This window comes from Macaca fascicularis, chromosome 11 (genome assembly GCF_037993035.2).
Source record: "Macaca fascicularis isolate 582-1 chromosome 11, T2T-MFA8v1.1".
Lineage (NCBI taxonomy): Eukaryota > Metazoa > Chordata > Mammalia > Primates > Cercopithecidae > Macaca > Macaca fascicularis.
The window spans coordinates 4556579-4579555 of NC_088385.1; the positions used below are offsets into that span (position 1 = coordinate 4556579).

Sequence of the window (22977 nt, forward strand, 5' to 3'; positions counted from 1 at the left end):
GCTCAGTTCATTGTCTTCTCAAAGTCTTTTGTTACTTAAATATTCACTCTGTGTCTTAATCTTTCAAGTTTCCAGCTATTGCAAATATAAGTCCTTCACCTCCTTCCATCCTTTCAACATAATTACATTTTGATTATTTACTCTGTTAAACTTTGAGACTTTATGTAGTGTATATTTCACATTTAATTAATTTAATTTAATTATGGAAAATCGCTTATGACCCTTGTTTTATGAGGATAAAGTTATCTATCTGTATGCCTATACTTCTCTTGAGCTCTTTCCAAAATTTGCTTGTCCATTACAGTCATCTGTACCTTGACAATCTGTCACCAACAGATTCCTGTTGGCTCCCCAGGAATCCTCAGGATAAAGAATAAAATTATCTGTGCTTATATAACAAGCATTACATTTTAGAAATTTTCTTTGGAAGTGATATTTGATAGTGCCATGCTAGCAACGCCCCTGTGGCATAGACATTACTCTCTGTACCCTGCAGAGAAGAGGCCCACTGAGAAATGGGTGGTGACCTCCCATCCCTGTGGCAGGTTGTTCCCTGCTGTGGTCTGAATGTTTATATCTCCCACAAGTTCATATGTTTAAATCCTAACCCCCAACATGATGGGATCAATAGGTGAGGCCTTTGAGAGGTGATTAGATCACGAAGGCAGAGCCCACATGAGTGGGACTAGTGCCGTCGACACTGTGTTCTGTAATCAGTATTGTTTTAAAACTCTGTATGCCAATTCCCAAATATGATAATAAGTAAATGTTTATACTATTATGACTACACAAATAATATCCCTGGAGAACCAGGACTTTTCCTAAAATTACGCCATTATTTGTTTTACTTCCTTTCCCTGTCCCACTTCCCCAAATTCCTTATCAGTTTCTTCTGGAAGTACTCCCTAATAAATCACTTTAAGACAGAAACCACAAAAACAGAAACATAAATGTGGCTTGTCTCCCATTAATATTCCAAAAACAGAAGATCTGAGGATAGCTCTGACCAGGAACCCTCAGGATAAGGAATAAAATCCTTTGTGCTTGTATATTAAGCATTATATTTTAGAAATATTATTCAGAAGTGATATTCAATAATGCCATGCTAGCAATGCTCTTGGGGAATGGACATTACTCTCTGCACCCAGCAGAGAAGAGGACCACTGAGAAACAGGCCCACCTCTGATCAGTTATCTGGTCATCTCTTTAACACTTCATCCCTCTCTCCCTCCTTTCCTTGATCCATCACTTCCACCAGTTCTTTCTTCTATCCCATCCAAACATCTGCCTACTTATTTAGACCATCCATCCATCCATCCATCCACCCACCCATTTCCTTATTACTATCCCATCCAAGCATCCGCCTACTTATTTAGACCATCCATCTATCCGTCCATCCATCCATCCATCCATCCATCCATCCATCCATCCATCCACCCACCCATTTCCTTATGAATGCAACAAGTATTTATTATGATCTACTGTAAACCTTGCACTGTACTGGATGTCATGGGTGAATCTGGGAAATGGGAGAAGAGGAGGTAAGGAGCCTCTCTGTTTTTCAGAATGAGTTCCATTCCTCCCTGCCCCACAACACACACACAACATTTTGTGGGGGGTCTTATTTCATCCTACAGGTAAAATTTAGATGTGACAAAGGGTTCAGAAATAAGAGGATCTCAGAGAGACACCATGGTGACCTCCCATCCCTGTGGCAGGTTGTTCCCTGCTGTGGTCTGAATGTTTATATCTCCTACAAATTCATATGTTTAAATCCTAACCCTGACGTGATGGTATCAGAAGGTGACTTTGAGAGGTGATTCGATCATGAAGGCAGAGCCCTCACGAATGGCACTAGTGCCCTTATAAAAGAGTCCAGAAGCAGCTCATTCACCCTTCCTGCCATATGAGGATACAGTGAGAAGACAACTGTCTGTGAACGAGGAAATGTGACCTCATCAGACAGCAAATCTGCTGGCACCTTGATCTTGAACTTCCTAGCTTCCAGAACTGCCAGAAAGAAATTTTGGTTATTTATAAAGTACCCCATCTATGGCAGTGTATTACAGCAAACCAAACGAATTGAGACATGCCATCACGAAGTAAACGCATTGTAAAATCAAGGTTCACCTTGCCAGCCTACGTCTGTCTGTCCACACCTGCCAGGTTCCTGTTGGAGCCAACCGAGCTAAAGTCCCAGCGAGATTTGCAGACCCACCTGCTCATCTTCCAACACTCTTTGAACTACTTAGTCATGGCAACAACATCTTGCCCCAGATTTCTGGGAAAGGGACAAGTCTTCCAACTTTTGACGAAAAACAAGCCAATGCTCACTAAGCTGTCAAATCACTCAGCCAATCAGGCCACCAAGAAAAGCCAAAGTGCAGATGTCCAGTCTCAAACTTCTAGAACACACCAAGGCCACCCCTCCTGGGAGGATACGGGAGTATAGGCTAAAAGGGATTCTGGGAGGTTTATCAATCCATTTCACTGCTTCCAGAACAACACACAAATCATTTCAGTGAGCAAAATCTTCAAAGAGCCCTCAAATCTTCATAGCCTTTTCTATTTCCCTATCTGAGGTCTCACAGCCATGAATGTTTCCCTCATGCTGCAACCTAAGCCCACTTTGGTGAGGATGGAAGGGGCTGGCCGCCATCTTCTGTGTATCAGTTTTTACAGACCACTCTTGAAACCTCCACAAAACCTCCTCTTCTTCAGGACATCTCATTTTGGCTCAGTTCTGTACTGGCCTTTGCTATAGGTCCTCAGAGTCACGTCTGGTGGACTCTAATTGAGAACCCGGCCAGGAAGGCTGATGCCCTGCAGTGCGGACTGGGTGGAGAGGCCCCTTCCTTCCATTACAGCACCTCAGCTCACCTGCACTGCCTTCTCCTTCCCCCTTCTTCAGAAGGAGGTGTCACATTGTCACCAGGAATGGTCTCTGTGCTCTGGCCTTTTGTCCTTGGAGAAGCTGGGTCAGGTGTATGACTAATGAACTTCCCACCCACCTGTGCCCCCTCCACCGGCCCAGCCGCACCCTCTGTGATCCACACCTGCTGCAGCCCCTTCTAGGCCTTCAGCAACGCTGCTACTGCTGCTGGTCTTGAGATCCACTTCCTGTGCAGCACCCCCACCAGGATCTTTCCTAGGCCCTTGCCTATCCCTTTCTTGCCTGGAACACGCTTTTGCCAGCCTTTCCCAATTCTGCCACAGTCTACCAAATTGTTTGCTGAAAAATTCACAGAGCTTCGTCCTGCAAATCATATATAGGCCTCTTCTCTCTTGCCTCCTCTTTATCATTTCCCACCATAGCCCCTTCTCTTCCCAAGCTCAGGAAACGTCAGCTGCAATCAGTAGGGCATTCCCACCCTGCAGGAAACACACACCTAGCCCAAGATCTAGAGACCCCAAAACAAAAAGGCCAAAGGCAGAGGCTAAAGGGGCAGAAGGTATTACATGCTTTTCAGGCCCTCTGTTTGGTTTCTACTAGCTATAACATCACATTTTGCTTATTTCATTTTACTTTCCTTCAATGTCAGGGCTTAGATCCATGTGTCTATTCCAAAGCACTTTTTAGGAAAAAAAAAGGTGGAGGGGTAATTATGTTTTGTTTGAGATCTCAGCCTTCTAAAATTTTCCAAGTAGTGGCCTGCTAAAAACAGGTGAATTTCCCACCTTGGCTTGCTTCACAAGCCTGGTGTGCTGGGGACACAGTGTGCAAATGCCGCTACATGATGGCCTTTTGCCAGGAAGGCGCCCAGAGCTGGGGCAGCTGGGAGGCACCGTAGCTGTAGAGACCCAGGAGAGGTAAAGATGCTGGGGAGCTGACAGTGACAGGAAGCCTTAGTGAGAACTCCCTGAAAAACCCTGAGGGCGTGGTACAGACCTCTGATGTGTGAGTGCCCCATGGGGAGCAAGGCTGAGCCAAGGACTGCGGGATAACGCATGGCCGGGAGTGAGGAAGGTGCGGGGGTGGGAGAGAAGGAGAATAGGAATGTTTCCTACGGAAAAATAAAGTAAAAAGCAGAGACAGAGCCCAACACGCAGTCAGGTCATCACAAAGGACAGGCCCCCCACTGGCAGAACCAACGGGCCTTTCCCTGCACTGCATTCCAGTGCAGGGACCGACACCACGTGGTTAACAAAGGTTAACTGTTGAATGGACACAGGAAGAGGCTCCTCTCGGGTTGGTCTCCATTCTACAAATCACTGTCACCACTTACTCTTCCAAAACCTTTTGGGCTCCAAGTCTGTCCATCAGCATCTGGAACTGGGCTTCCTCGTCTTCGCCCATGTCTCCCAGATCCTCGTTCCCTCTGGACTGATACACCTTCTCTTTGTGGCGCTGGGCCACCTGCTCACCTGCATCTTCCTGACTTGGGTTATTCTGTCTGAAGAAGAAGTGACCTAGGGGGTGCAGGGCACAAGGATCTGAATTAGACCGACCCCCCCAGGAAGAGTTCAGCTTTCTGACCCGCCAGGAATCACTGAAGGTTCATCTGAGAGAAGGAAAGGGAAAGCCCCTCCAGTGAAGATCCATGGATGTAGGTCCGTGGACACGTTCCAGATTCTGTGTCTTTTCCACTTCCACAAACACCCCACCAGTGATGCTAGGATCTGGGAACGGCAGAACGCAAGACAAGTATGGTGCTCCTTTGTGGTTCTCAGTCCCTTGACATCTGGCTTAGAACGCACCTCTGTTGATTTCTTCTTTAAGCAACAAGGCCTTTCCCTGCACTGCATTCCAGCACCCTGACTGCAGAGGCTCCTATCGTCATCCTAGTCATCCTCCCGCTCGCATCACTAGACTTCACATCTATAAGCTCCTTAACAGTTTCCAGTGTACTTCCTCCATACGCATACTGTCCAGTATTACAGCACTCTGTCTTATCCTCCCAAGTCAATTAGAAGCTCCTGAAGGTCAGGAAAGGCGTCAGATACTTACTAGAAAATTATATGCCCCCACACATGAGGCAGATGTGTGGTAAAATTTGCCTTTGATGTATCTGATAGGATAGTGTGTCTGGTTTCTTTATATTGTTCATAGATCTCAATTCTCCTTCCTCCTGGTTACCTTGAGAGTGGCTAGTCTGTTCAAACCTTCTAGAAATTCCTCTGATAGCTGTTATCCCTCAACCTGGAAGATTCAGCCAGACTTGGGTTGGAATGAGCCATCCAGTCGTCCCACCTTTTGGCCATTTTTCTATGAGGGCAGAAAAGGAGAGGCTGCAAATCTCATCACAGCTCCCCCTTTGATGCTATGCCTTCTGCAGAGCTTCCATCCATCTCCCTTGCCAGTCCCAGTGGCAGGGAACTTGCTAATGGCAGCGCAGTGGGCACTGAGCAAGCAGCAATGTCAGCAGTTGAGACAGGCATGTGAGGAGGCCCAAGCAATCCAGAGCCTGGAGACCTTGAGCTCCAGGTCCCTGAAAGGAGGGCAGGAAAGCTTTACTACCTGCCCCCCAGGTCTAGAGGGAACAGGAATGCACCTTAAACAGTGCTAAGTAGACCCATAACCCTGCGGTCCCCAGCACCCATCAGAACTTACTGAATCCAGCAGTAAACTCCTCTGGGGTCAGATAGCCATTGCCATCAGCATCCAGGGCATCAAACACATCCTCCAGTTCCTCCAGGCTGAGCGGTAGCTCCTTATGCAGCCTCTGAAAACAATCCAGAGTGTACTGGTTAATACTGACACTCACCAGTGGCGGGGGTGACCTGGGACTGCAGAGTCTTCTGCCAGAAAGTGTCTAGAGTTCGGCCCAGGCTACAAAAGCCAGTAGCAAGCTTCTGCATCCAGACTGCTTCACCATCCCCCTCCTCCTTTCCATGCTAGCACAACTACCATTGATTGGGTGCCTACTAATGTACTAGGCCATTTGCTAGGTGATTCATAAATAAATATGTAAATATGCATTTATCTATCTATCTGCATTTAATTCCCATGACAACGCTTTGAGCTAGGCACTATTATCGCTGTTTTACAGATGAAGTTTGAGGTGAAATTACCTGCTCCAAAGTCACATGGCTAGTAATGACATAGCCAGGAGTCAAATCCAGCTCTGATTCCAAAGCCAGCACTCTCAACATCTGTAAAGGACTCAAACTGTACGGGACCAAATACTTTCAGGATAATACCCACACGGCGTAGTGTTATAAAGTTAATTGCAATCATGAATGTAAAGCATGTAACAGTGCCTGCATAGAGAAAGCATTCAATAAAAAGTAGCAGGGAGGCAGAAAGACAGAGAGAGACTCATGGCCCACTGAGGCCCCTCAAGGGGTGCATGGCAGAGCCAGGCTTCAAACCCTGTCTTCCCTGCTCTCCCTAAGCCCCCTTTCCTCTCCCGTACCATGATGCGGGGGGGGGTCATTTACTTTTAAAGGCCTCTCCTGCTGGAGGCCCCTGGTGTCCCAGTGCCTCAGCACTGCATTTGTAAGTGTCTGCAGACACACATTTTGGTCCTTGAGCTCTGAGGGGATATGGGATAATCCCCCTTCCTACCTCTGAGTGACCCACACCCAGGCCCTGAGTCCAGGTTCCACTCCGGCTCCCGGCTGACTGGTAAGGAATTCCTAATAAGATCTCAACTGCCATTGGCTTAAGGTATCAAGCTCCCAAGAGTATTTGTGTGTTAAAGGGGGACAGGACAAGACAGTCCCCCTTGGAGGAGGTCATCATTGGATTTGAGTCTAGAACAGACTCAGACCTCACAAGGAGGGAAGGGCAGAGACCAGCTGATGGCCCAAGAGCAAAGTAGCTGAGCTGTTGCTGCTCCCTTCTGGCCTTCTGCCTGATATGCAACGGCCTCAGGCCAAGGCTAATTTGCATAGTTGAAGCAAGTGTCCCCTCACAGCCAAACAATCTAGGTCTCCAAATGAGAACTCCCCAGAGAGTTCATCATCTCTCAGCCTACCATCTCCCTTCCTCCCAGCTACCTAAGAGGTAACTGCAAAATTGCCAGTGTGCAAGTGACTGACAGCTGAAGACAGTGAATACGGGGCTTTGGAAGAAGAAAGGCACATACCAACCTCAGCAATAAAAAAGAGCTGGGAGGTGCGAGAGCCCATAACATAACTGGCAAGAACACTTGGCTTGATCCTATGGCAGTTCTAGCGGATAAGCCATAAAGCTTAACTTGGCAGGTACATGCATTAAGAGAGACTACGACGCATTATAAAGTGCGAAGACAGGCTGATGTGGAAGCCATTTAGAAGAATTGAATTAAATATGAATGGGCTTTTCAAAAAAGGAAGGAGAGTGAGAGAGAGTGTGCAAAGATTCTAGAAGTATATCTGCTTAGCATTCAGCAGAATCTCTGACTTATCAACAATCCATAAACCAGTTGTCTGAAAAGCTACAGTAGAAGAACACAGGGTAAGGAGAGAGTCAATTTTGCAAGCAGGGATTTTATTAGCATCATTGGAAATAAAAAGCATCACACCTGAGGTAGGGTAAAAGCGCAAGCTCCTGTCAGGCTCACATTCCTTCCTTGGGATAATCCTTCCTCCTTCCCCACCCTCAGCCTAGGACTGCTGGATCTGATTCAAAATGTGGTCTCTCACACTGGGCTGGAGCAAGAAATGAGCTGCAAGAAAATTCCAGAGATCAACGGGACCCTCAACATGCCTTTCACCCAAACACCCCACACACTTTTCTCTTGTTAGCATGAACCAGGAGAGGCTAGTTCACAGCTCACCTTAGGCACCATTCCTGGATCCAGCAGCACTTCCAACCCCAAATCCCCCTGTTGTCTAATCCCAGTCCTTCTTGTCTACATCTCAAGCCAGTTTCCTCCTTTTGTTGTCAGCGAAGATGGGGAAAGCAATATTATAGGTTCCAAGTAATTCTTACTCTTCATGTCCTGGCAAATTAGCGCTGAGTGCTTCTTCGGCCTTCTCTGCAACTGCACTACATCTGATTCTTTAACCTTGTTTCGTTGGCCCTCCTTGAAAAATCTTTTAGTCTTAATAACCATAATTATCTCTTATTTATCACTCTGCTCAGGGCCTGCAGAGCTACAGAAAACCAGCTTGTTCTGGTATGGTCCCCTGGTACTGTTTACATTATTTTTGTTATTTTTATTTTTTTGAGATGGAGTCTCGCTCTGTCACCCAGGCTGGAGTAGAGTAGTGTGATCTGGCTCACTGCAACCTCCACCTCCCGGGTTCAAGCGATTCTCCTGCCTCAGCCTCCCGGGTAGCTGGGACTACAAGCACCCACCACCACGCCCAGTTAATTTTTGTATTTTTAGTAGAGACAGGGGTTTACCCTCTTGGCCAGGCTGGTCTTGAACTCCTGACTTTTTGATCCACCTGCCTCAGCCTCCCAAAGTGCTGGGATTACAGGTGTGAGCCACCGCACCTGGCCTACATTTTTAACTAAGTGAGATAAGCAGGGTGGAGGGGAGCAAGCTGATTTATTCCACTGTGCAATAAGCCTGTGAGGCTCTGAGATTAGCCTAAAGTCACAGTGGAGACCACAGCTGGGAAAAGAACTGATTTTCCATCCAGGGCTTAAGCAACTGTGTAATAGTTCTCCAGTGCATTCATTCTGTTATTCCCTCACCGTCATTACCGCCCACACCTACCACCTACCAGCACCACCAAAAGCAGAACACAGTCTCCCTTGCCAGCACCACCAAGACCCAGCCTTCCAGAGATCCTGTGGCACTCACAGCTTTTCGCGCACCTGGAAGGGCGGGCCAGGGAAAACGAGAGGCACGAGGAGGAACCCAGTTTCCTATCCGTACTAGGAGCTCTTGAGAACTCCTTTAAACACCAGCCTCACTCTTCACTCTCATCTCCGGCATCGCTTCCTCCCTAAGGCCTCTGCAACTCCCCAGGTTAGGTCAGGTTACGCAAGCTCCCCAGACTACCTTTCTCTCATTCATAAGTCTTATCTCGATGAGCATTTCATATGCTGACAGATGTGATTCGTTGATGAATGTCTGCTCCCTCAGTGCTCTGAGAACAGGGACCTCATTCATTAGGCATTGTTGTGTCCCCAGGATCTAGCCCAATGCTGACAAACACGAACTCGTGTTTGTTTAGATAAGTGTTGAAGGAAGGCATGGATAAGCGCTTGACTAAGAGCAACGGCAGGAGACCCTGAGCTCCCATGTACAGAGTGCTGGTCTAGACCTCGCACACTCCAGATCCTGACCAGCCCAACTGCTAATTCTCAGCAAGACTCATAGTGACTGGCAGCCTTCCAGAACCTGGAACATGGAGCATCTACAGCAGCAGTACTGAGAGTTCATGCCCCAGAGCCATGGAAAGTGGTGTCTTTGGTTGCACTCCAGCCAGACTCCTTTCCCTTCCTGGTCACCAGCCCAGTAACACACCCCACGTAGCTTAAAGCATATGGTTGCACAGCTTCAAACATGCTTCCATGGCATTTTTATTAAGGAGAAAATCAGAAGATATCCATTTTTTATGTCCAGAATGACACTGTCCCTCCTTTTGGGGCATTCACAGCATTCTTTTCAGACGCCGTTCCAGCACCAACCACCCTCTTCCCTGTGGTACAGTTCAGCTATCCCAAATCTCTTTAGGACGAGAGTGGGAGGTGCGGGGGCAGCATCAACCTTTATCCTGCTTTGCACCTTCATGTGCTTGGCTTGGGCTGATTACGGGGTATAGGCCAGTTTCTCAATCTCGGCACTACTGACATTTTGGAATGGACGATTTTTGGTTAAGGGAGACGGGGAGGGACCAATCTGTGTATTATAGGATATACAGCAGCATCCCTAGCCTTTGCCTGCTAAACGCTGGCAGCACTTCCCTCACCAGTCGTTTCAGTAAAAAACGTCTCCATACATTGTGTAAGGAACTTGGCTGTGCTTTGGTCAAGGATAGACCGTGGTGGAATTATACATCCTCCGTGACTCAGCGAGTTTAGAGCGCAGGCGTGTAATTCCACTGGTTATCACAGCCATACAGCCTTAACATGAGAAGGCCATCACTTGGCTGTACACCACTATTGTCTGTAAAAGGTATAACTGTCCCGTTGACAATGTGCAGGCAATGCTTGCGCTTGTGCCCACAGAGAGAGAGAGTCAGAGCTGTCTGTCATTGCAAACAGATTGTGGGGAGCCAGGACACACGCCCAAAGAAAGAGTTAATGAAGCTGCTGACCCTGAAGGCAAGGGAGAGCGGGCCATGAAGCTGTGTGTGGGGGCCGCCGGATTAAGTAGCCAAGACAGGGCGGACAGTGTGAGAAAGCTGTTGATGAAAGCTGCTGCCGAATAAAACCATATTCACCTGCCTATGACCCCGAGTGTTGTTTCTGCTGATCCACCCACTTCCTCTGGACCTCAGTACGGGCTGGAACCTATCCCGAAGCATGACAATTGGCGTAGTCGTGAACATGACGCATTGCCATATGTCCTCCGGGAGGCAAAATTGCCGCCACTCATGTAGATTGGACACAAAAATAACAGCAGCTGGATATGAGTGGAAGATTCCCTTTTCAGTAGAAATGCCCGTTTCTTTTCTCTAAGACAGGACAGACAACTTGCACCTTAAAACTGCAATGTGATGGTGTAGCTACTGTATAAAATGGTATGGTGTCTCCTCAAAAAATGTATAAAATAGAATTATCCTATAATCCAGCAATTTCACTTCTGGGTATATACCCCAAAGAATAAAAGGCAAGGACTTGAACAGATAGTTGCCCATCCATGTCCATATCAGCATTAGTCACAAACAGTCAACAGGTGGAAGCTACCCAAGTATCCACTGACAAAGGAATGGAGGAAAAAAACGTGGTATATACATGCAATGGAATATTATTCTGACTAAAAATATTCTGACACATGCTGTGATACGGATGAACCTTGAGGACTTTATACTAAGCCAGTCACAACAGGACAAATATTATATAAATCCACCTATATAGGATACCTTGAGTAGTCCAATTCAGAGAGACAGAAAATAGAACGGTGGTTGCCAGGGGCTGGGAGTAGGCGAAATGAGGACATTGTTTCATGGGCACAGAGTTTCTGTTTTGCATGATAAAAAGAGTTCTGTAGATATATGATAATGGCGGTTGCAGAAGAAAGTGAAAGTACTTAATGTCACTGAACTGCACACTTAAAAAATGGTTACGATGGTAAATTGTGTGCTATCTGTATCTTACCACAGTTAAACACAATCACAGTGCAGAGGACATCAGGGACTGGGCTAAGACGTGGCACATACACAGTGCATTTCCAGGGATTTCCAGGTCCCAGTCTCAGGGCTGAGTGTGCTACATGCTTAAGCTCATTCAATTCTCTTTTAATGCTGGGAGGTAGCTATAAATAATTCACAGCTGAGAAACTGTAGCCTAGAGGGGTTAAGAGATTCACACACATTCGTATTACTAGCAAGTTGCAGATTGAGGATTAAAACCCAAGTTAATTTGCTATAAAAATCTTTTAAAGTTTTCTAGTTAACCTAAATCAGGAGTTAGCTGGCTTTTTCTGAAAACAGCCACAGCGAGTGCATATTTTAGGCTGTGTGGGCCATTCGGTCTTTGTCACAACTACTTCACTCTGCCACTGCAGTGTGAAAGAAGCCATGGAAAACACATAAAAGAATGAGCACATCTGTGCTCCAAGAAAACTTTACTTCCAAAAACAGGTAGTGGCCCAGATTTGGTTAGTTTGCCAACTCCTAAATGACTCTTAAGTTTGGCATAGCCAAGAATTCTGGGCAGTGTTGGGGAGGCAGGTGCTTGGTGTTGGTAGATAATCCTTTTACTCCTCCAAAAAATTCAGGGAAACAGGGCTTTTGAGGCTCTAGGTTTTCTCAGAGAGATCTCCTGCCCATCCTCTCCCCATCTCCCTCTCCCTGTCTGTGACTTTCTTCCCACTTGGCTTCTCCATTAGCTCCTCAGCCTCCTGTGTTCTTCCTCCCACCTGGCCTGTGGCCTCTCCTTCCTTGAAGACCACTCTCTGCTGTCAAGGACCTTTCCTGCTTTCTGAATTTGTATGTGTATGAAAAATGTGCTCTTTCCCTTCCAGTTCCCATGATGCTGTGCTGGAAGCCTAAGGTAAAAAAGGCGGTGGTGCCCAGGCCCAGGAAGTTGGACACCAGCCAAAGGCGGTGACCACACGTACACCACGGCCCCATGTGGAAGTGAAAGCCGACAACACAGATGCCTGGAGGACCTGCTGCAGGAGAACCAAGGGGCATGGGGACTTTCTGCAGAGAGCCACAGCTGACCATGAGAAGCCCCGTTTTTCTTCTTCTTCATGCATCTTCCCCAGCCTATCTTCCTTCAGAGGTGGCCAGCGGAAGCAGCCAGAGATGGTGCTTAAATAACATGCTCTGTTCCCTCTCTTGACAGCACTTGCCAGCCGGAAGAACTAAACATTTCAAATGCTTCATTGACCACAGGTTCAGAAAAGCATCAGAAAATTAAGTAGACAGCGGAAATAAATGCCATGGATGCCAAGTTATTGGCTTGACGGCTTGTTGGTTCAGGCGTCCTCCTGCCTGGATCAGGAGTGGGGACTGGGGAGGAAGGCGGAGTCAGTATTTCTGGGACTTAATGTTTCTGACTATATTTCAAGTCAAATACAAGTGATTTCTTTAAAAATTTATACCTAGTTGCAATTCTCCATGACTCCTCATCCTTCATTAAAGAGTGGGGCTCAATGAGAGTTCGGTTATATACAGCAAGAGTGCTGAGTGGCACAGCACATGTGGCCCAGAGTTGACCCTCCATAAATGTGAATTTCCTTTTCTTTCTTTCTAGAGGGAATAATCAAAAGTTAAGCCTGATTTTGAAACCACCACCACCACCAACCACCGCTACTGCAGACCTGTGAATGCCAATTACGAAGTTCACAGACAGGGGTTTGTCAAAGGTTTCCTCAAAACACACTGAATCTGGCCTTCCACGTGGTGAGGCTTTGGGGACTGGGTTTTGGGGACAGAAACTTACTGGGGGAGTCATCACTGCAAAGAAGGGTGGGCTGGGCTCATTTGTGGGCTGAGCTGGTGCTGTTCCCCAGGTCTTCTCCCTCAATTCGTGCACCAGGTGGACAGTGGAAGAGCGCCAGGAGAAGCATAAGAACACCATCACATGGGGCCAGGGAGAGGAAGAACTGCCACACTTCACCTAGGGTCACAAGGCTCCTTTCATAGCCTCCATACCTCAGAGCTCACATGCACAAGCAGAGATGGGGCTGAGCCTAATGACGGTCTCTACATTTCATTGCCCGACTTTGGTATATTCTGAAGAACTAGACTTAAAGAGAGCCTAGCCATTGTGCTTCCTCCAACAGCACAGGGATGCGTCCCTTCAAAAACTACTCTGATGGAGTGAGTGACGCAAAGACGGAGGAGAAAAGAGCTGCTTTGAAAGTACTCTAGTGGAGTCTGTGTTTTATTCACCCACGTTCAAGTGAAATCCTGACTGCGGCATAACACACTTCAGTCACACACTGAGAAGTTTGTGAAACTAAAGAAAGAAAGGCACCAGACCAGGAGTGGGCAAACTCTGCCCCTGGGCTAACCCAGCAATCCCCTATTTTGGTGTGGCTAGTGAGCTAAGCCTGGTTTTTACATTTTTAAATGGTCAAAAAGAAATATCAAAAGAATAACTGTACTTGGTAACACACGGAAATTATATAAAATTCAAACTTCCTTGTCCATAAAGTTTTATTGGAACATGGCACCCTCATTTGTTCACGTATTGCCTATGGATGCTTTTGTGCTGCAAAAGCAGAGACGAGTAGCTGTGATAGAGACTGTAAGGTCCACAAAGCGGAAAATACTTATTCTCTGGACCTTTATAAAAAGGCTGCCGGGCACTGCACTAGGCAATGGTGTGCACTGATGCTCTGCACACCATCTCTCTGGAGAATCTCTTCAGGAGAGTGCAGTGTGTTTGGGTTTGAAGGTGAGAGACGGATAAGACAACCTCAGAAATGCCTTCCTCCCAGGTTGTGGGAGACACTGTACCTATTCCTAAGGCACAGACAGCAGGAATGACTTTGTTATAACTCAAGTTGGTGCCTTTCTACTTTCAGTTTCAGAAGGTTCTTCTCTGTGTCTTACTTAAGTCCCTTATGTTACTATTATCATTTCCCACAATCCCGGAAAGTTACCGAGGCAGAGAGGAAAGAGCCCTGGAGTCTGACAGCAAGTAAAGGCCAGAAATAGAATGAACCCAGGAGGTCCGGTTCCTAGTAGAGTTTGGTCAGACCTTTCCTTCCAAGACAGAACTGATGGCACCTTTTCTGTTAAGGATGTGACCTCCCATGGGGCAAGCTCTAACCCGAGACAGGGAGACATCTGGCATTCTCGGTGGGCAGACCTACCGGGGACCCCACTTACCTGCATATCCTTCCTGGCGATGAAGCCCTTGCCTTCAGCATCACAGGTCTGAAAGAATTCCTGTGCCTTCCTCAGCATGTCTAGCTGGCCCGGCGTCTGCTCCTGAGTCTCCTTCTGCTCCAGGCTGTCCAGGGGATGCAGGCAGGCTCCACGCCCCTTTGGCCCCCGGCCAGACCCCTGACCAAGTCTTTGGGGTCTGGAGACTACCCTCCCATCAGGGGCAGCCATTGAGATTAGTCAGTTTCTTGAAGTCTTTTTCAGAACCTGAACATGGAAAATGGGAGAGAGAAGTGGGTGTGGTGGGTTGGAGTGAGGCTGAAAAAGAACAAGAGGGGATGAGAAGGAAGCACAGAGCCACCCACCAGTGTGTCCAGGCATCTCTTAGCAACCACCTCTTAATTAGCAAAAGCTCAGGACAAGGGGAAAATATTCCATGATCACTAATAGATCGGCAAGTCCATCAACGGGAGAAGGGAAGAGTGCAGAAAGAAGACAGACATCTCCAGATTGAAAGGAGATGGAATAGGGGAAGCCCAAAAATAATTTCTCCCAATTTAAACAACCAAACAACAACAAAACAGATCCTGAGAGACCAGCTGCCATTTATAGAGCGTTCACTTAGACACCATGCCATGGCCTCTATATACATTTTTTCCATGTAATTCTCACATCTCTCTGACATAGCCATTATCATCTTCATTTTAGCAATGTGAAAACTAAGGCTCAGAGAGGTTGAGTGACTTGCCCAATATCACACAACAAATTACTACAAAAGCTGAGATGGCAATCCAAGCTTGTATAACTTGTATGATCTTAATCCCACCCTGTCGTGACTCCTCAGCATTGCCGAGGGTGGAAAGCTCTCCTCAGGCAGATGCACTTGCTCCTACATCATTCACAGTCAACCGGTTCTTGGTGAGCTCTTACTCAATGTCATAGACCTCTGCCACAGCTGTGAGCTCTGCAGTTTAAGTAGGAGAAAATGTGCCCCATTCTCAAGGAGCTTCATGTTGCACAGGACTTGCCAGGCCTGGTTTGGTGATGCCCAAGGCTGTTTTCAGCCCAAAAAGAATCACAAATCATACACCTCAATCAGACCTTAAAGACCCTGAAGGAGTGTTTTCAGAGGGTATCTTGCAATGTGATGTGGAAGACAGCATACAGAAACCTGGCTTCCAGTCTGGACTCCACTGCTGCTTATATGACCTTGAACAAGTCGGTACCTGACTGGGCCTCAGTATCCTTACCCGTATGAGGAGACTGGACCTGTTTATCATTAAGGTCCCTTCTAGTTCTGATCATCTGTAAGTCTGTGAAATCCCCACATCATAAAATGCTATTAATTGTAAATGTTATTAATAAAAAACTGAGTTCATGGGATAAAAGGAAATAATAACATCCTTGGATTGTTTTTTTCCATCTGAAGACTTTTTGGAAGCAGAATAGGTCCAAATTTTAAATACATGATCACATTTGGATTTAAAAATAGAGATATGCACTGTCATGCATTTTGTGGCAAGCTGGAGAACGTGATGCCCTGGATCATATTTCCTGTGTCCATGTGAGTAAGAAAGGAGGAAAATAAGTGAATCACCAGGCAGGTTTCTCTGATTACCAGGCCCTGGGCCTCTGGCTCAGCTATACCATGTCCAAAGCAATCTAAAAATCTGTTGATTTCAGTGACCATCTTCCCTTTACCAGATTTGTCAAGAGCTGGGGGCCAGAGCTGGAAGAGCTCCTGGCATCAGGAATGAACTTCATGCAACAGGACCTTGACAGGGCAGAGCAGACTACACCTCTCGCTCCGCGTGGCTGAACATGTAATTCCCACTCTGACCCATCTGACCAGCCCTGTCCTCGGGAAATGTTCTTTCTTGTCATCCCTGTGTGTGTGTACTGACCATCACCGAATCCTAAGCAGATTTCACATTTCTATTCTGTCTTCCCCAGAGGGAGCTGCCTTGGATGTAAGCCTGAGGAGGCAGGGCTGTGTCTTCGTGGCTTTTATGTGCATTGTTCAACCCACCTGCATGCAGTGCTGGCTTTGCAAGGGCTTTTGGATAACGATGGTGGTAACGTGAGCTTCTGTAAATATAGCACATGAGCAGAACAGGCTGTTGTCTTCCTGGGACCTTGCCGGGACTCTATCTGCAAGGTCTCTGCACCCAGTAGGCCCCACCCTACTCCCACCTGCTGCTCCCAGGAGATGAGATTAATAATATCTGTCATTCCTTGAGTGCTTTCTCTTGCCAGGCCCCTACCATACTTCCTCCTATTGAACCTGACATCCTCCCATAAGGCAAGTATAATTAGGATTCCCATCATACAGATGAGGAAGCTGAATTTTGGAGAGAGGTTAATTTGGATCAAAGTCTAGCACAATCAGAGGCCTCTTCTGCTCCACCACATCACCTTCCTGAGACCCAGTTGCGGGCTTGCTCTTAACAGGGTACTCATCCCCAACTGATCTAAATCACCTCCCAGAGGCATATTCGTCATTTTAACGGGAACGTCTTTAATTCATTCATTCATTCATCCATTCATTTATTTCCATCTACTGATTACTATGCAGCAAGCTCTGAGCTAACACTGAGAAATAGTGTTAGGTGACATAGTGAGTAGGACATGGTCTCTGCCCTTAATGAATGAGTCTCTGAGAGTCTCTAATGGTGGGATTTCAATAATGGTGACTGACAGTGGGGGAAAATGTTTTAGATTGAGTCCTAAATAAACTCTGTAGCAATCAACTACTATTAAATAGCTGTGTGACCTTAAGTGAGCCCTCAAGTCACTCTGGGCCTGAGAAATAGTAGAGAGGATTTCTTAGTTCCAGATCTGATGCTTGCTGGCTTTCTATCTTCCCTAGACCACTTTCCCTCGACCTCTGCCCACCTGTTAACAGGTGATGCATGACATGAAAGAGTCAACTAGTAGTTCTAGAGAAGTCAGCTATGAACAACCAGCAGACAGGCACATGTCTTATCTGATTTTACCACCAGTTTCTAGCCTAGAATATGGTACACAGTAGGTACTCACTGACCATTGTGTGAAGGAAGACCAATCTTTTGCTGAAGTCTTCAGAGGACGGCCCGCAAGCATTTTTATTTCAGGCAGGTAGCTCTATATGTGGAATTTTTATCTTATAATGAGTAAGTCTAGACTTCTGTTTCCAGAAAAGACGTAGATCAGAGGCTGGATTTACCCTTCCGATTGAAATAACCAAAAATCCAGAGAGAATATAACTTTAAAAATGGTTTTCAAGACACGAGACATCAGGAATGAAGGATGGTAATCCTTAAGCAGGGGCAGGACTATACTGAGCTGAGTGAAGCCCCGACAGAACAGGATTTTAAAAGACATTTACTCTCAGGACCTAACCCTGAGCCTACACAACCCTGAGAATTAGTACCTGCCCAAGAGTCAGCTGCTTAGGGTACAAAATCTAAGGAGGCTTTCGCTCGCAAAATTGTGCACCTGACAGTGATTTCTGTCCTAAATTTTTTTTATCATAGGGGCTTCACTCATCTTACTCTAGTTCAAGCTCTGCTCCTGAGAGAGAGGAAAGAAACAAAATGAGCCCCAAGTTTGCCCTGTCTTATTGTCTAAAGAGTTTTTAGGAAACACAGGCACAGTTTGGTAGACTGCCTATGTTGAGGAAACTCAACTATATCCTGCTTACGAGAAATGTGTTTTACACATAAAGACACAAACAGTTAAAAGTAAAAGGCTGGAAAAAGATATAACACATTAACATTAGTTAAGAGAATATTGCATATTAATATCAGGCAAAACGGATTGCAGAAGGAAGAATATTAATGGGAATTAAAAAGTCATTTCATATGGATAAAAGGTCAACATGCTATAATAATGCTAAACATTTATGTGTCTAATAGCAGAGCTTTGAAATACACAAAGCAAAAACTGATTGAACTGCAAGGAAAAAAAGCAAAGTCATAATGATATCCAAAGATTTCAATAACTTTCTTTCTCTATAATTTATAAAACAAGTTGACAGAAATCTATAAGGATACAGATGACTTGAACAACACTATCAACCATCTTGACTTAATTGACATTTATAGAACATTCCACCCAACGACAGCTAAATATACTTTTCAAATACACGTGGAATACTGACCAAGATAATCCATATTCTGGGGCACAAAATCAGTCTTAATGAATTTAAAAGGATTCAATTTGTACAAAGTATGTACTCTGACCACAGTGGAATTACATTAGAAACCAATAACAGAGAGACCTCTGGAAAATGTCCAAGTATTTGGAAAGAGAGTTAAACACTTCTAAACAACCCATGGGCGAAAGAAAAAAAAAAGGAAAGGAGAAATGAAAAAGTATAGTGAACTAAATGAAAAAAAATCACAATATATCAAATTTTGTGGGATACTGCTAAAGCAGTACTAAGAAAAAATTGATAGCACTAATCATATATACTCGGAAAGAAGAAAGGGCTCAAATCAATGACCTCAGATTTTACCTTAAGAAACAAGAAAAATAAATACAAATTAAACCCAAAGTAGGGAGAAAAAAATAATAAGGATCAGAAAAGAAAAAATGAAATAGAAAACAGAAAGGCAATGGAGAAAATCGACAAAACTAACAACTGGCTCCTTGAGAAGATCAATAAAGAGAGAAGATATAAATTACAGTATCAGCAATGTGAGGTGATATCATTACAGATACTCTAGATATTAAAAGGCTAATAAGAGAATATTATGAATAACTTTATGCCAACAAATTTGACAATTTAGATTAGATGAACCAATTTCTTGAAAAACACTAAATACCAAAGCTCACTCAAGGAGAGACAGATTACATGAATAATTCTATATCTGCTAAAGAAATTGACCTGATAGTTAAACAAAAAATCTTCGCACAAGAAAACTTCAGGTCCGCAGAGCTAAATTGATGAATTCTATCAAATATTTAAAGAATGAGTAATACCAATTCTACACAGACTCTTGCAGAAAATTGAAGAGTAGGAAATGCTTCCTACCATATTATATGAGGCTAGCATTACCCTGATACCAACACTGAACAAAGATATTACAGAAAAAAATAGGCCAATATCCCTTATGAACACTGATGTAAACATTCTTTAGGGAATTGTAACAGATCGAGTTCAACGCCATATAAAAAGATGATAATCCTGACCAACCAGGGTTTATCTGAGAAAGGCAAGAATGGTTTAACATTTAAAAATCAATAATATAATTCACCATATTAACAAATTTTAAAAGATAAACCTTTTGATCATCTCAATAGATACAGAAACAGCATCTGACAACATCTACTCCTGAGAAAAACTAAGAGAACTAGGAACAGGAAGGAACTGGCCCAACATGAAAACGGGCATCTATAGAAACAACAACAGCTGACATCACACTTAAGGGTGAAAGACCAAATATTTTGCTTCTGGGGTCAAGAAAAAGACAAGAATGTCTGTTCTTACCACTTCTATTCAACATTGTGTTGGAGATTTTAGCTAGTTCAATGGAGCAAGAAAAAGAAATAAAATACATTCAGATTGGAAAGGAAGACATTAAATTATCTTTATTCCCAGACAGCAGGAGTGCTTATATAAAAAAGCTGACTAAATTCACAAAAAGCTACCATAACTAATAAGTGAATTAGACAAGGTTGCAGGACACACACTCAGTATATGATAATCAACTGTATTTATCTATACTAGCAATAAAAAATTAAAATTGAAATAAAAATACCATTTACAAGGGTATAAAAATATGAGATATGAATATATCTGACAAAGGATGTGTAATCCTTATACACTGAAAGCTATAAAATATCAATGAGAATACAGAGAAGACCTAAAACAAATGGAGAGACACGCCATGTTCATGGGATTGAGAGACTCAATATTATTAAGAGGTCATTTCTTCCTAAGTCCAATAGATTCATCTCAATTCCAGTCAAAATCCCACCAGGCTTATTCGTAGAAATTGATAACCTGATCTAAAATTCACACAAAAATGAGAAAAACCTACAATAGCCAAAACAACTTTGAAAAAGAAGAACAAAATTGGAAGACAAACACTACCTGATTTCAAGACTTATTATAAAGCTATAGTAGTCAAGACAGCAATACTGGCATAAAGACATCCAAACAGATAAATGGAACAGAATATAGATCAGAGAAGCCAAAAATAGACCCATGGATATAAATGATTTTTGGCAAAGATGCAAGGCAATTCAGAGGATAAAGCACAGTTTTTTCCAACAAATGATACTGAAACAATTGAATATCCATTTGCAAAAAGAGGTTTTTTGTTTTTGTTTTTTGTTTTGAGACGGAGTCTTGCTCGGGCTGGAGTGCATTGGTGCGATCTCTGGCTTACTGCAAGCTCCACTTCCCAGGTTACGTCATTCTCCTGCCTCAGCCTCCCGAGTACCTGGGACTACTGGTGCCCGCCACCAGGCCCAGCTAATTTTTTATATTTTTAGTAGAGATGGGGTTTCACCGTAGCCAGGATGGTCTTGATGTCCTGACTTCATGATCCGCCCGCTTTGGCCTCCCAAAGTGCTGGGATTACAGGCATGAGTCACCGTGCCTGGCCGCAAAGAGAATTTTAATTCACACCTTGTACCATATACAAAAAATAACTTACAATGTATCATAGACCTAAATGTAAAACCTATAAACATAAAACTTCAAGAAGGAAACATCTTTGTGACCTTAGCGTAGGCAAAAGTTTCTTGGGTATAATAACAAAAGTGCAACTCATTTGAAAAAAATATGACAAATTGGTCTTCATCAAAATTGGAAACATCTGTTCTTTGAAAGATATAATTTAAGTGAACGAAAAGCAAGCCACAGACTGAGACAAAGTATTTACAAAACACATATCTAATACAGGGTTTTTATCTAGAACGTATAAAGAACTTTCAAAACTCATTCATAAGAAAACAACCCACTTTTAAAAATGGGCAAGGTGGGGCGCGGTGGCTCACGCCTGTAATCCCGGCACTTTGGGAGGCCGAGGCGGGCAGATCACAAGGTCATGAGATCTAGACCATCCTGGCGAACACAGTGAAACCCCATCTATACTAAAAATACAAAAAAATTTGCTGGGTGTGGTGGTGGGCACCTGTAGTCCCAGCTACTCAGGAGGCTGAGGCAGGAGAATGGCGTGAACCTGGGAGGCAGAGCTTGCAGTGAGCAGAGATCAGGCCACTGCACTCCAGTCTGGGCGACAGAGGGAGACTCCATCTCAAAAATAAAAATAAAAATTAAAATTAAAATTAAAAAAATGGGCAAAACATTTGAACAGGTGCTTCACCAAACAAGATATAGGGATATCAAACAACTACATAAAAAGATGTTCACCCTCAATAGTTATAAGAGACATGCAACTGAAAACCACAATGAAATACCACTACACACCTATTGGAATGGCTAACATTACAAAGACTGACTGTACCAACTCTTGGCAAAAATGTTGAGCACCTGGAACTCTCATATATTGCTAGTAAAAATGTAAAGCAGTACCACGCCTTTGGAAAACATTTGACAGTTTCTTAGAAAGTCAAACAAATGTTTCCCATATGATCCAGCCATCCTAGTCCTATTTACTCAAGAGAAGAAAAGCATGTGTACATACAAAGACTTGCACATGACTGTTCATAGCACTTTTATTTGTAATAGACAAAAACAATGACCCAAATGTTCATTGACAGGTAAATGGATAAACAAATTATGAAATGCCAGTTTTAATTAAAGGGAATGAACTGTTGATCCTAAGCAACAAAATGAACGAATCTCAAAATAATCATGTGAGTGACAGAAGTCAGACAAAAAAGGCACATACTATATGATTTCATTTCTATAAAACTCTAAAAAATGACATTTGTTAGAAGAAAAGAAGTGAGAGTAGGGAGGAGTGAGAAGGAGGGATTACCAAGGGGCAAGAGGAAATTTTGGGGGGTGTGGATCTGTCTGCTACCTTAAGTTCATGAATATGATATATGATTCCATGATAGTTTCCTAGACTTATTTATTTATTCATACACACGCATATATACATATATACAAATATATATTAAAGCTGATCAAATGGTACACTTTACATATAATGCAGTTTATTATATGTCAGTAGCTCCACACATCTATTAAAAAAAAAAGGGCCGGGCACGGTGGCTCACGCCTGTGGTCCCAGCACTTTAGGAGCCCAAGGCGGGTGGATCACAAGGTCAGGAGATCGAGACCATCCTGGCTAACACGGTGAAACCCTGTCTCTACTAATAAAACAACAAATTAGCTGGGCGTGGTGGCGGGCACCTGTAGTCCTAGCTACTTGGGAGGCTGACGCAGGAGAATGGTGTGAACCCAGGAGGTGGAGCTTGCAGTGAGCCGAGATCCCGCCACTGCACTCCAGCTGAGGCAACAGAGCGAGACTCCATCTCAAAAAAAGAAAAAGAAAAAGAAAAAAAAGGGTCAGAACCTTCTTCTGTCTCCCAGGCCTTGAAAATCTAGTCCAGTCCATTGTATTTATCCCAGGAGCCTGATTCTGCCTTTTACGTTCAACTCCAGCAAGGAGGAAATGGCTGAAAATTAAGCAATTTCCCTGTGAAAACTTTCAGTCTGTTTGTGGAGGGAGCTAAATA

At 44.3% G+C, this 22977-nt stretch overlaps 1 protein-coding gene across 6 annotated transcripts in view; it reads right to left on the reverse strand.

Annotated features, from left to right (window-relative positions):
- Window positions 1–22977, reverse strand: part of CRACR2A (calcium release activated channel regulator 2A) — a 112039-nt gene that overhangs the window by 60868 nt on the left and 28194 nt on the right. For 5 of the 6 annotated variants that reach the window (XR_012419706.1, XR_012419707.1, XM_045364557.3 and 2 more), the window contains exons 3-5: window positions 14338–14601; window positions 5552–5663; window positions 4227–4410 (exon numbers count right to left, since the gene is read on the reverse strand). Coding sequence is in view for 3 of the 6 variants with exons in the window: in XM_045364557.3 (XP_045220492.2) it covers window positions 4227–4410; window positions 5552–5663; window positions 14338–14565 (524 nt within the window). In the remaining 3 variants the exon portion in view is untranslated. Of the gene's footprint in view, window positions 1–4226; window positions 4411–5551; window positions 5664–14337; window positions 14602–22977 lie in introns of those variants that run through there. The other variant, XM_074005836.1, reaches the window with a different exon arrangement.